General features: G+C 37.0%; 3 protein-coding genes across 13 annotated transcripts in view; all 3 read left to right on the forward strand.

The window, feature by feature from the left end:
- The first annotated feature begins 723 nt into the window (after positions 1–723).
- LOC146652680 (uncharacterized) lies at positions 724–6,659 on the forward strand. Its single transcript, XM_085382740.1, has 7 exons — positions 724–772; positions 1,177–1,368; positions 1,832–2,086; positions 4,675–4,710; positions 5,117–5,146; positions 5,941–5,976; positions 6,300–6,659. Exons 1-7 carry the CDS (start codon positions 724–726, stop codon positions 6,404–6,406), a joined length of 705 nt encoding a protein of 234 aa, XP_085238866.1. The 3' UTR covers positions 6,407–6,659.
- A 1,778-nt stretch (positions 6,660–8,437) lies between these two features.
- On the forward strand, positions 8,438–11,854 carry LOC146652681 (uncharacterized). The gene is made up of 6 exons (XM_085383286.1): positions 8,438–8,673; positions 8,902–8,921; positions 9,684–9,875; positions 10,066–10,268; positions 10,387–10,414; positions 11,212–11,854. The coding sequence occupies exons 2-6, from the start codon at positions 8,906–8,908 to the stop codon at positions 11,322–11,324; spliced, it is 552 nt and encodes a 183-aa protein (XP_085239412.1). The 5' UTR covers positions 8,438–8,673; positions 8,902–8,905; the 3' UTR covers positions 11,325–11,854.
- A 471-nt stretch (positions 11,855–12,325) lies between these two features.
- LOC146652682 (uncharacterized) overlaps positions 12,326–14,036 on the forward strand; it is a 43,487-nt gene continuing 41,776 nt past the window's right edge. For 5 of the 11 annotated variants that reach the window (XM_085383267.1, XM_085383268.1, XM_085383272.1 and 2 more), the window contains exon 1: positions 12,337–13,138. In XM_085383267.1, coding sequence (XP_085239393.1) covers positions 13,120–13,138 — 19 coding nt within the window. In that variant the 5' untranslated portion in view covers positions 12,337–13,119. Of the gene's footprint in view, positions 13,139–14,036 lie in introns of all 11 variants that reach the window. The other 6 variants (XM_085383274.1, XM_085383275.1, XM_085383277.1 and 3 more) reach the window with 5 other exon arrangements.

The following is a 14,036-nucleotide window of genomic DNA, read 5'->3' on the forward strand; positions in this document are numbered from 1 at the left end:
GGCCATCCGGGAGGGGCTCAGAGTAGAGCAGCTGCTGCTCCACATCGAAAGGAGCCAGCTGAGGTGGTTCGGGCATCTGACAAGGATGCCCCCTGGGCGCCTCCTGGGTGAGGTGTTCCAGGCATGTCCCACCGGGAGGAGGCCCCGGGGCAGACCCAGGACACGCTGGAGAGATTATATCTCTCGGCTGGCCTGGGAACGCCTTGGTATTCCCCCGGATAAGCTGGAGGAGGTGGCTGGGGAGAGGGAGGTCTGGGCCTCTTTGCTTAGGCTGCTGCCCCCGCGACCCGGCCTCGGATAAAGCGGATGAAGATGGATGGATGGATGGAAGTTTTATCTCCAAAAGTTGATTCTGTTCATCTGGACGTAGCGTTTTCAGTGGGAGAAACGTTTCCCCTCACTGAAAACGCTACGTCCAGATGAACAGAAATAACTTTTGGAGATTTACTTACCTGGATGATTGAGCATACATCAAGACTTTTTAAGTTTTACTTTTCAAAATTAAAGTTGTCAGATATTTCACTATTAAAGACAATAAGCTTTATTTAATAATTACACTTGAAAGGATATACAATTGCAAGCATTGGCAAGTGGTCTGGGGGAGGCTTCAGTTTGCAGCTAAACAAGGAATTAATGGAAACCAACGATACTCACAGTAAATTCTAATGGTGGTATAAAAAAACTAGAATTATCCCACTTTAATTTTAAATTTTGATTTTCACTATGGCCAGCACTGTGGCACACTCTGGAACTGTTGCCTCACAGCAAGAAGGTCCTGAGTTTGATTCCTGGCTGGGGTCTTTCTCCCCGTGTTTGCGTGGGTTCTCTCTCAGTACTCCACCTTCCTCCCACAGTCCAAAGGCATGCAGTTAGTCGGGATACGTTAATCGGTAACTCTAAGTTGCCTATAGGTGTGAGTGGAGATGGTTGCCTGTCTCTACATGTTAGCCCTGCGACACACTGGGGATCTGTCCAGGGTGTACCCTGCCCTTTGCCCTGCTCTTTGACAGGGAAGACAGGAATATAGATGCATGAATTCAATCTGGTTCTTCTTTAAAATATCTGGATTTAGATTAGCACTGTTAAGCACTGTTTATATGGTTGATAGACATTAACTCATTAAAAATTATGTCACATCTGAACAAGGATCCAATTTTTCTTTTTGTTTCACTTTAGAGTCATGGAAAAAATTCTTTGTGTGGGAAGCAGGAAAAACAAATGGGGCCCATTTTCCAGTTGTTCAAATACTCAAAAGTATTGGACAAACAGACGTGACCTCTGCAACGGAATGTGACTATCTTCTAGTCTTCTGTCCTGTCGTTTCCCGAGTTGGAACAGACATCGGCGAGGCCCTGCACAACATAACTCGTAAGAAATGTTAAATAACTAAATGCTAAATAATACATGCATGCATGACACATTGAGTTTTGATTGAAGTTATTGCTGTAGGGTGAAGATGAAAGTGGAATTTGTATACACTCATTGTAGATGTGAATATCATGGTAATTTACAGGATGCAAGTTTAATAACTTAAAAAACAACAATAGCAATTTGCCATGTGTTGTTTGTTTAGCACATTAATTTGTGCTAATTTTTGAACTACTAATTTGTCCTACTTTTGATATGTTGTTTTGGCTATCATTACTCCTTTTAGTGATTTTAGTGATTATGGCCTCATGCTACGTTCACTTAGAATATTTGGCCTGTAAAGTGGGAAATAAATATAAAATACAAAATTGGAAGTAAACAGAAAGGCTACATTTAACATGCAGGCAAAAAGCCCAAACTCTTGTTTCTGAATCATTTGATCCTGTTGTCTCTTCACTTACAGCTGGCAAACCAGTAATACTGGTGGTGATGCATCACACCTTTGATCCTCACCATGTTGTAGCTGAAAGCCGGAGGCAGGTGAACAACCCAAATGTCCACCTAACTGTGGACTGTCTGTTTTTTGAAGGCCACCTCCTCAGTTGTAACCTCAATGATACCATGTCGGGTGACATCAAAAAATTTTTTGGTTCTGAATTCCCAGTTCCAGTCTTAATTCACAACCTGATCTCTTTGTGGCAACACATCCCACGTTTCTGTAAGTATGATATAATACCTTCATCTATCTGATTTATCTGAATATTCATCTTTGTGTTTTATTGATGACCACCAAATTTAAAGTTCCTTATTTCTCATGGTATGGTCACATTTATTTAAAAAAAAACAACCCTCCAATATTTTCTGGCACACAGTGTTGGGAAGGTTACTTTTAAAATGTATTCCACTACAGATTACCGAGTACATGCCCCAAAACGTATTTTGTAACGCAGTGGCGGCTCCTGAAAAAAATCTCAGGGGGGGCAATTTTTATGATATCGACTAAAATGACCCATTTAATGAGTACATCAAACAACACAATTTTAATTTAAATTTAAAATGAACAACCATATTCTGGCCATTTGTATAGATTTGTAAAAATGAACATGAACAGATTTTTTTTTTTTTTTTTGAATGAATGAAAAATAACTATTGAAAACAACAACTGTAAACTGATTAGATAAAATATGACGGTTTTTATCTACCTCTTCGTTGTGCCTTCTTAAAGCAATCCGATGTCTATCATCTAGCTGCGCCGCTATGCTAGTTTTCCCTAGCACAGCTAGCTTTACACTGTTGTCCATATGAACTCGTGAGCTTTCATGTTTCTTGATTCGTTCGGAGAGGTGCTTTAAGTCGGTTTGTCCAGATTGTGTCCACGTCAAATCACACTTGTCACTTTTGAACAGTATGCACGGGAAACAAAAAAGTGCATTAGCTGTTCCACAGCCTGTCAGCCACGACTTGCGCTGGAACCAACTCCGACAAATGAATGATAATGATAGGCTATTTCGCTGCATATCAAGGGCGCTTTGACGAGCGCCCCAGAAGAAGAAAAACACCGTTTGTTGGTTGAACTTTAATGAGTCAGCTGGTGAAAATGTTAAAATACGCCTGGCTGTATATGGGCACACACATAGTAAAACTATCATTGATGAATTTTTTAAAAATATATATTTTTACTCCTCCACATTTGGGGGGGCGGAGCCCGAGCGCCCCCTATGGGCCAGCCGCCACTGTTGTAACGTATTCTGTTACTTTGCTCAATGAGAGTAATGTATTCTGATTACTATTTATTGCTATTACTGAAGGTTACTCGCCATGCCAATACCAACTAGACTGTTAAATCTTAATGTAAAATGAGTAACAGTAGGGTGGACATTAGGTAAGGCTGCACTTTTTGCAGCGATCTCGTATAGAAAACAGATTAACAGGAAAACAGGTCCGCGGCTCCAAACTGTAGTAAAGGTATCTCTGGCTAATACGTTGGGTTCCGTGTCGGGTTCGTAACCGAAAACTAGCTTTACTTTGTTGTCTGGATCAACTTTGCTAGCGAGAGACAGAGAGATGCATTGAAAGGCTGCTCCAACGGAACTTATTGTTTCGGAGGAAAACCAACACAGTCGAGTCTTAATAGCTTACTTACAACTAACTTAGTCCTTGCTCTTCCACGTCAGTACTGAGACCTTGAAAACAACCATAGTGATGGAAGAGACACACCCGTGGGAGAGATTCATACATTTTTATTTTGAGATTGACCTAAACTATGAACACATTAAATCAGTGCTTTGCAGTAAACACAGTTTTTATATAAGTGAGAGACATCTGAAGAGGTGACACACTCACCGCAAGGCATACTCTGACGTGGAGAAAAACGTTTTGTCGCCATCTCCCAATAGTATATCTTTTTTTCCATTTTTTTTCAATGTCTCTTGCAGTGCTCTGTGCAAAATAAACACCAAACTGAAAAACATTCACCAAGCTGAATCCAAGTCAGAAAAGAAAAACATGTAGGGTATTTAGTGGCCTGAAATGTATTAATCCATAAAGCCTAACTAGTCAAAACTCCTTTGTGTGTCTTCGTATTGAAAGATGATTCTGGTCATTTCCAATGGTTTGTATCATAAATGAGCTACGTTAATGAAAATCTAAGTAATGTCTAGCCATGGCGTAATTAAAAGTACCTATGCATAAGGCATATCAGTTGTGTTTGAGTAGTAAAAGATACTGTACAAATTAATGCTCTCTTTTTCCCCTATTTGAGGTTTAGGTAGCTTCATCTGAAAAATATTTGGACTTTGCAAGTATGACTGTACTAGTTTTTGCTTATTTTTTAGTTGTTTCCTAAAACATCATTTGTTGGTGTTTTAGGTTAATATATTGTAAAGGTACAGCTTTTAGATATATCCCAATGTGTTCTAACTCACAACCTAACCAGAAAGCCCTTTTAAGCCCATGCTTCCATCCCATTCAAGTTGTTGCCGACTGCATCGAGCTGACGTGCAGTAACATTTCTTGGAATATGCACATCAGGTTATGTGGAAGGTGACGGCACAGGGTTAAAAGGCCATTCTGGTAACATCGCTAGTTACAATGTAAATTTCCTGCAGAAGTCTAGATCATACATAAGTTAGCATGGTAGTATAAGGTCTAGATGTTGTTCTGCTTTTCCACGAGTTTTTGGTTGTGATCACTTTGGTTTCTCCCTCTAAATAACGTGTTTATTCAATGATGAAAAAAAAGTAAAAGAAAAGCGTATATGACTATGATCAAAGATTTATTTAATGAGCACAATTTTGTTTAATTCAGTTTTAGGTTTCTTCATCTGGAAAATATTTGGACTTTGTAAGTATGACTGTATTTTTTTTTTTATCTTATTTTCATTTTTAGCATATTTCATACTAAAACATTAAAAATATAAATAAGTAATTTTATGTTCTAATATACAGTGTTAAGAGCAAATATCTCTTGTTGTGTTCTATAAGATTGTAATATAGATAATGCTCAATATTTCTGTTGCATCCACTGGGTTGAAATAAAATAAAAACAAAACAAATGAGCAAAAAGAAAAAAAAAACCCAAAAATGACAATGGTATAATTATCTTACAAGATGTGTTTCAGTAGCAAAATATACCAGACAACTTATTGCTCTGTTTTTATTTGTTTAGGTAGCCCTGCCTGAAACATATTTGAACTTTGTAAGTATTAACTGTGTTAGCATTACCTTAACATCATTTTATTGTGTTTTAGGTTGCTCCAGTATCTGGAATATATTCGTGTGTAAGTATAATTATTGATAATTTTTATCCTTATTCATGTCTTCATCTTTTATCTCCATAAAGCTACAGTTTTTAGAACAAATATCCCAATGTGTCCTAAGTCACAGCATAACCGGAAAGCCTGTATGCTGCAACTTTCCACACCATTTAAGTCACTGCCAACTGCATCAACCTGAAGTGTAGTAACATTTTTGCAGATGTGCACATCAGGTTGTGTGGAAGGTGACGGCACTGAATTAAAATGACTTTCCAGTTGCAATGTAAATTCCTGTACAAGTCTAATTCACACATAAGCTAGCATGGTAGAATAGAATTTCTTGATGTATGCTCAACCATCCTGGTAAGTAAATCCCAAAAGGTTGATTCCCCAACCTTATAAACAGCACATTTGCAGTCATTGTTTGAATGTACTGTTTATAAAGTTGGGGAAACCAGCAGTGAGCTGAGACTGAAGAAGTCACTTGGATGGGTGATGAAATGTTTTTCCCACTGAAAATGATATGTCTAGATGAACAGAATCAACCTTCTGGGGTAGAATAACATCTAGATCTTGGTATTTCACCAAAATAAAAAGAATTTTTTTTTGATTACTTTGGTTTCTCCCTCTAAATAATGAGGTTATTTAATATTGTACTAGTGTTTATATCTATTTTGTTCATGAATTGATAAAAAAGAGATAAAGGAAAGCATACATGACTATGCCTAAAGCTTTATTTACCTCCTACATTCTGTCACTTGTGTGTGAGTGGTAAAAATAACAGATGAGTTACTCCTCTGTTTTCATTTTACTTTTAGGTTTAGGTAGCCCCATCTGGAAAAAAATCAGACCTTGTAAGTATCACTGTATAAGTTTTAGCTTTGTTGGTGGTGTATCCTAAAACATATAATAACATGTTCTGTAGAAATCACTCAGCCTGTTTACAATGTAATCAGAATGTAGTGATGAGCAAGCACAAATGTCACTCTACTCAGAACTAGTCTTACAGGTCACTTGAGTCAGTTACACACTTGTAAAAGTACTTAGTACTTTCAGTTTTCAGAAACCAGCTACTGCAGACATATAGCTGATTTATGTGTCTCAGAAACTCTCTCTACCATAACTATGGTCCGCTGTGGCTTATTGCTCTTTTTGTCTTTATTTTTCTTAATTTTAGGCTTGAATCCTCTGGTACAGATTGCTGGATTGATTGTTCCTTTGCTGATGGCAGTTGTGACATCATTCAGCTCCAAAATATGGAAGAGAAATAAAAGTGGGAAATGAGGACTGCAAAACAAAATCCAAAAGCAATAATTTAACAATATCACAGTACGTTTTCTTGATACTGTATATAAAACAAAATATATGTAATATATCATGCCTTTGTAATCATTAAAGACGTGTTAGTTATGTATTATAGTTATGAAAGCTGGTATAGATGTTTTAGGGATGAATCTTTTGATCATTGGTACTGTAGCATGCTAAAGATGAAATGTTGCTTTACTCACATGTCCAGATGTCAAGTCAAGACTGAAAAGTGAGCTTTAAGAAAACAAAACCATTTCTTTCCCAGTTATTGCAGACATGCTTATGTATTTTAAAATAACGAATTTATTGAGTGGATATCTTGGTGTCATTTGTGGCTTTTGTTCATACTGAATTAAAAGACATTCTTTATTAAGTGACATTAAAAACTGTTTCTGATTTAACAAATTTCAACAAGTAGATATAGTTCAAGTTTACAGGTTTTTGTGCTTCTTTTCAGTTCATTAATTCTTTCTCTAGAATTCTATTTTCGCTTAAACTCTTGAATTAATATTTACACACTCATTGTGTGGAACACAATAAAACCAGAGACTGTCATTTAAGGAGTTGCCCCGCCCCCGACCGTTTTTTTTTTAAATAAATATTGAGACGTGAACTTAAAGGAGCATATTAGTGTGTGGTTCAACTTTATGCAATTTAACTTTCTGAAAAGAAAGAAAACAAGAGCCATATTAAGAGCTCTTTTAATGTCCACGTCGGTTCTCAGTCATACAGGCCATGGTAATCTAAGGAGCTTGGAAAGAAAAGAGACTTCTTTAAGTTTCTTGATGATGTTTCACCTCTCATTCGAGAAGCTTCTTCAGGTCTAAAACCAAAGACGTTCCTCGAAATCCCTGCTGATAATGACCCACATGATAATTTGGAGTAAAGGTTAACACCTCATTCTTTATCATTGTTCAGTGACATTGAGGAGTCAAAAGGTAAGAAAAGCGGTTACAATAATAATTTGTAATCACTATTCATACCTGACAGATTCATACAGTAGACAGACAGAGGTAGCAACTAGCATTTGATTAAGTTAATATTTCACAGTTATATGACGAGTCTGTGGAGACTCAGGATAAATCTAAAAGACATGTGAATAATAATGTCAGCTTAAAGTAGACAGGAAAGGTAATAGATAATTCACTAATAGACAGAGAACATAATAACTGCCGACCGTACCTGCTACATTCATTTCAGCGTGTTAAATGTTCAAAAATAGCCTCATAGTCATTCATAGCTGCCTTATATAAAAATGGTTTATATAGTTGTTTCACAGGTTAAAGAGTAAATAATTAATCAAAACTAACGATAACTGGTAATTCTAATGGTTGTAGTTATTTTTATAATAATAATAAATTATACCTATACAGTAAGGCAAAAAGGCACACCTTGATTTAACTCAACAACAAATTTCCAGTCATGGACCAGTGCACAGACTGGTGGGGCCCCTCCAGCTGCCAAATGTTATCTATAGCACAATCACTGGTTCACAGTTTTCACAGGCTGTAGTAAACTTTTAACAAACAATCCAAAAGTCCTCCAACATTTATAGCATAATGTTCATATTCATTTACACAGAGATGATCTTTCAAATACCAGATATTACTCATTACTTTTTTGACAAGATTTTATTTTATTTATTTAATCCGTTTATATTAACAATGGCTTGGGAAGAGTTAGGGAAATCGTTTCACACAAGTGGTTCTGAAATGTTTCACAATGAGCACCATCTCAGAAAATATTTGGCCCTTGAAATTCCACCATTGTGACCATTAAACTAATGTAGCATAGGCCTACATAGGAAGGCAAATGAAATAAAGCTTTAACCAGTCTGTTCTCTCTCTAACTTCTTCTGTCAGCTTCTCGCCATCATGTGTAGAAATGACCTGATTAGCTGAGTAGTGTCACATGGGATAAGTTAAACTGAACGTGTTTGGTCTGTGAGACTGTTCTACTTCATTTTGGGGTTCATTGTTCAGTTCTTCAACAGCTTAAAGGGATTGGCCACATTGAGGCCGTCTCATCACCACCTGTAGCTGCATATCCTTTTAGTCCATTGAGTCACACTGACGTTAACATTCTTTTACCTGCCTGTCCAGTTTTGTTTTCGACTGGTGAACAAGTTAATTCTCAAAGAACAACCGGCAGCACTTCATTGCATGGGGAGACACTAGAGTTCTTTTTTTTCCATTGGGAAGGAATTTCTGTTTCAAAACAAGTCAAGAAATTGTAATCTCTATGTAAGTAACTTTAGTCTGCAAAATGTAAATGTCTTGCATCAGAGTAATACAAGTTACACCCGTAATCTATTTTTAAAGTTTGTCTTCTAAGCCAGTAAAAGCACAGCTTTTAGTAAAGAAAATGTATAATGCATTCAGTTAATGGATCTGCACCTCCTGTTATTTGACTATATTTGATTTAGTTAATTTCAACTAAAGTTTGCTTTCTAATTCTTTATCCTTCCTCAGAGACATGGACCAGGGAAATGGTGAGAGAATAATTTTGCTTTATTTTTTAATATTTCCATTAAATATGTCAATATTAAGGTGAATAAGCTGCATTTACTTATTGAATGAGTAATAATTTCAAGTCACCCATATCAGTCATCCTAAAATATATCTTGTCAGATAAGTATCACTGACTTCTTTCTTACTTGTTAAAGCAAGACTAGTATAAGATCAATACAAAATTTGCCGGGGATAGCTGGTTTACAATCAGCTTATAGAGTAAAAGACTAATTATAATCAAATAAAACTTCCATTAGTGATGAAGAAAATGTTGCAATAGGTCAGATATTTATTTAATACATAGGGTGAGACAAGAAAGAAAACCCAGACTTTTAAACTTTGTTTTGCTTTCTGTTGTAATGCTAACTTTCCTATTGATAGTTCAGATTCTTGTGCACTTACCCAACAGGTTAGAAATGAAACATCTAGGTCAAATGTTCAGTCTTTTCTCTTCAGAGATAGTAAGTTGTGATTATTTCCTCGGCTTCCATTGGCTGTAGTCATTTCTACACAGAAAGCTACTTGATAATTTTGAATGGCTCACAAGGCGTCCGTAATTTCTATCTATTAGTTTAGCCTCAAATGAAAATAACACTGATTCACTCAGTGTCATGATCAAGCTGCATTTGCTGTATATATGAAATCAGTTGCATATTAATTAAGTATGGTGACAAAAAAGAAAAGCTTTGGTGTTTTGTCTTCAGTTTCAGAAAACTGTTATATATTGTTAAATCTATCTTTAGGGTCGTGGAAAGTTTTCTGTGTCATTTTGGCCGGAAGAACAAATGGCGCTCATCGTTCAATTGTTCAGAAGCTTAAAGACATTGGCCAAACTGAGGAAACATCTACACAAGAAAGTGACTACTGTGTGATTTTCTGTCCTGTGGTTTCACGAGTTGGGACAGACATTGCTGAGGCCCTCAACAAAATACCATGTAAGGAAAAATAAAAGTGACTTTTTATAAATAATTTAAGTGATTTATATACAGGGACACATGTAGGATACAGGCCAAGAACCACATGTGGTGTTTATGTCCTACAGCATGAATTCAAGATCTAGTAACCCAGCCCATTTATTTAATCTCTTTTCTGAATCATCTGATCATGTTGTGTCTTTGTTTATAGTGGGTAAACGTGCAATTCTGGTGGTGATGCATCACACCTACAATCCACAACATGTTGTAGCTAAAAGCCGGAGTCAGGTGAACAACTCAAATGTGCATTTGACTGTGGATTGTCTGTTTTATGAGGACCAACTGCTTGACTGTGACCTCAATAATACCATGTGGAATGACATCCGGAGAACTCTTAGATCTCCAAATCACCAGGTAAGGATTTCACTTACTGATTTATTAATGGGCATACATGCAATAACTGATGTAAGTGGTTTGGTATTTTCAATAAAGGTATTGCTCCTTATTTGTTTTTTTTCTTTCTTTCTTCCAGACCTCATCATTGCAAGGCTTCCAAAATTGTACGTGAGACTCTTACATTCATTCAGCTTCCCTAATAAGTCCGTATTTTCAAAAGAAAAGTTTGATTAGTTTGTTTTAGAGCTAAAGTGCATCTTTTTGCTATCTGAAAACAAAAATCACATAATTTTTCATGTAATTTAGTACTGTGGAACCCCGACTTACGAAATTAATTTGTTCCCGAGGGTCTTTCATAAGTCGAAAATTTTCGTAAGTCGAAGCACCCTTTTTGAGTGAGGCGATGCTGAACAATAGGCTATAGGCTAAATGCTAACTAGAACAACAATACGTCGTTCAAGTGGAACAGCGAAGCGCAAGTACGGAAGCCAAGGGGTTGTCACATGATTCGGAAGGCATTGTGGACATTGTAGGCTCAGCCAATCAGAGCCAGCAGATTTCGTTACTTGGGCATTTTGCCGTAACACGGGCAAAAATATTGCCGTTCAGTGCCTTCGTAACTTGAATTTTTCGTGAAATGGGGTATTCGTAAGTCGGGGTTCCACTGTATTGTGAAAATTATTTATTCCTGTGAAAAAAAAATTACTTTGATGCCACTTTACTAAACGGCAACACAGTGGCCCAGTGGTTAGCATTGTTGCCTCACAGCAACAGGCTCCTGGATTTGAATCCACTGGTCACTGGGGCATTTCTGTGTGGCGTTTGATGCTCTCCCCATGTGTGCATTCATAGCCTCCAGCCCCCCAGCTGGAAACATATGCACTAATATGTGACAACACGCTTTGAATTGCAAATGATCAAAGATAACTTCTTACCCTCGTTTTTCTTTTTTGTTTTTTAGATTGGAGGAAACCTACCATAATATGGCTCATTATTGGTTTTTCTATAGCAGTGGTGATCATTGTGGTTATCGTGGCAGTCAGTGTGGAAATGCAAAAGAAGAAAGGACCTTGAGGTGTGCCATTAATGTGCCCCAACAAAACCAAAAAAACCCAACAAAAAAAATCTAATATCAGTATCAATTTACCAATATATTTTTTTTCTTGGAAGGATAAGAGATATGAGCTATGTAATCAGCAAAGGGTGTTGTTTTTTAAAGAATTGTTTGGAAAGACCAACTGTCTTTGATATTTTCCAATTGTAAATAACTTTCTTACCATAGGAACGATTTGTTTCTGTTTTGAATTTTGGCTTACTTTGTTAAATAAATAATGACACTATGTAATATATTGTATAGTGTCATCTAAGGTTGGATTTATCTTATTTTAAAATCTTCTAATAGCCAGATTACCTTTTAAAATGATGTCAACATTCTGTGTATTGCATATTGTGTCTAGGTTTTAAGAAGATGTCTTTGTGGAAAATATTGAAAGAAAATAATTTTCACATTTTTCTGTAGTCTCAAGAGCAGATTCACATTATTTGGAACAAGGTAAACCAAAGTTCACAACAAAAGTTCTAACTATTAACTTACTATTACCATGTGTATTTTAACATGCATTTTCATTGTTTTTTTTAGTAAGTACTAATAAACTTTCTTCTCATTACTATTAATTTTATTTAATTCTAGCTTTTAAAAGTTTCTGAGTAGCTATACAATCCAACAATAAAAACCATCGAGGTTTTTCAAAGGTAGCACAATTATTCATGTAGACACAAGGAAAAGGCATACAATTCTTGGAGAGAGTGAGTAGTGTGACTTTGATCACCAACTTCTACTACTTTATTGAGGAATCTTAAGCTGACTTGTACTCGAGTCCTCTGACAACTGGCAACTTGCATGTAACCTGGTGTAAAATATTGCCAGCAATTCAGCTCTTCTGATCTTTGTTTTCTTTCTTTCCACTTCATGACAGCTCTGCTCCGAGCAGTGGAGGTCTGAATGAGCAGGATTTGGTATCATGAGGGCGGGGGCTGGAAGGAAGGAAAGGGGATGGGGTGTTAAGGTCACGCCTCTGGCCTAAAAAGGCAAAGCAGAATACCAGTTGACGTGAGCCGATCTAAGAATAACTCAGGGCCTTGGGCTTAGAAATTGAAAACACACTATGAACGTAATAGGAAAAATTTGAATTCAGACTTTGAAAGTTTGCAACTGAATACTTTGAAAATACAAATACGCAGATTTGAGAGTTTATGATACAATTACATATTGTTTTAACACATGTGAAAGCACTATCCATACTGTGACCATGTGACTCCAACGGCAACATAGGCTGGTGGGATAAAGTTACATTGAAGCTCTCGCTCCTAGTCTCTTTTCTCTCTTTCCCTTCCATCATCCGTCAGTCCCTGTGCTCGGTCTAATTCTGTCTGAGCCAGTGGAGGTGTGGGTGGGGGGACAAGCTGCTCTATCTACAATCCCAGCCCTAAGCAGGCAAAGGGCAAAGACACGGGCCACGTTAACTTGGTCTCTGTCTGTCTCCCCAGCCTGATCCACTGGGACAGAAGTCAGCTTTCAAGACTTTCTAAACCAAGACTCATTAAAACTTTCTGATGCCTGGAAATATAGTGCAGGATTAAATCCTGAGAATGGACAAAGGGGTGTAGGGTTTCTGGTGGTGGCCTCTGGTTTAATTTTTTCATATTCCCATTTATCACAAACCTTTTGGATGACGTTGCTGGATTGGAATTAAACACTGGGATTAAATTGTGCAGACGATCCAAGGATTTACCACAAGTATTTGTTTTCATGGCAACAAAATCTCCATAAAGGATTTAAGTTTTGTAACAGAATATTTATTTTGAAACCATGACCGAAGCAGCTGAAGGTAAAGTATCACCTTGGTTACTCTTTGACTTTGACCATTTCAACAACTTCTTGCCTAAAATATGCCTCTTATCATTTTATATGAAATTCTGCGGAGCACTGTACGTCTGTTTTGCACACAGACCTTCTGATGTTGTGCTAAGTGGTGTGTAGGAGAATTTCATGATTAGAAGTATCTAAAAATATTCTGCTATCATGTATCTGCTATTTGTAATGCAGCTTCAGATCCCCATGACACCGACTGTGCAGTATAGGATCAGTCAGCATCAACACTGTTCCTGCTGTTGCATATCAGCTGATGTTGTGACACCATTTTACATGTTTTTGCCTGGCATAAAGAAAATGAGACAAGAGGATCTTTGAACAGACATTTGGCATTTGTGCACCGTCAAGTTCATAAGATGCCCACCAGTTTTAATTACTTCAAAACCATTCCTTGTCCCTGTAGCATGACAGCTGGGTCTAAATACTACAGTACCAATGAGCCTCAGCAACACTGTGATAGAAAAGAAGCCAGTCATGGGCTCTAATCTGGTGCAGTTTGTTTGGGCAATTTAAAATGCTTCATTATTTTAGTTGACAAAAGATGGTACCACAGCTACTCAATTCAACACAGACACAGAATTGAAAATGAAGTAAAACCATATTATTTAGCTCTAGTCCATCATTAGCAGCTAAATAGCAGCTATTAGCAGCAGTTCATTTCCCCACTGAAGATTTTAAGTAAATAAAGTCATTTGAGTCATCAAAGATAAATTGATGTTAAATGTTTCAACTTAATAGTAAATCAGGACAACAGTAAATGAAATGACTATCCAAATCCATACTTTGAAGTCCATTCAGTATTCTATGTTGACTGAACTCACATTGTGAAATTCTTGGGGAAAAAATAACACACT

This window comes from Rhamphochromis longiceps, linkage group LG15 (assembly GCF_057381845.1).
Source record: "Rhamphochromis longiceps isolate RC_006_pf linkage group LG15, R_longiceps_female_GT1.1, whole genome shotgun sequence".
NCBI classification, from domain to species: Eukaryota; Metazoa; Chordata; class Actinopteri; order Cichliformes; family Cichlidae; genus Rhamphochromis; species Rhamphochromis longiceps.

Bases quoted from the DNA above. Each gene is read 5' to 3' on its own strand.
- LOC146652680 (XM_085382740.1), top strand. From the start codon at position 724: ATGGCCAGCACTGTGGCACACTCTGGAACTGTTGCCTCACAGCAAGAA. The intron at 2,087-4,674 runs GTAAGTATGATA...TGTTTAATTCAG, and splicing joins GCAACACATCCCACGTTTCT to TTTTAGGTTTCTTCATCTGG. The intron at 4,711-5,116 runs GTAAGTATGACT...ATTGTGTTTTAG, and splicing joins CTGGAAAATATTTGGACTTT to GTTGCTCCAGTATCTGGAAT.
- LOC146652681 (XM_085383286.1), top strand. The intron at 9,876-10,065 runs GTAAGGAAAAAT...CTTTGTTTATAG, and splicing joins GGCCCTCAACAAAATACCAT to TGGGTAAACGTGCAATTCTG. The intron at 10,269-10,386 runs GTAAGGATTTCA...TCTTTCTTCCAG, and splicing joins TTAGATCTCCAAATCACCAG to ACCTCATCATTGCAAGGCTT.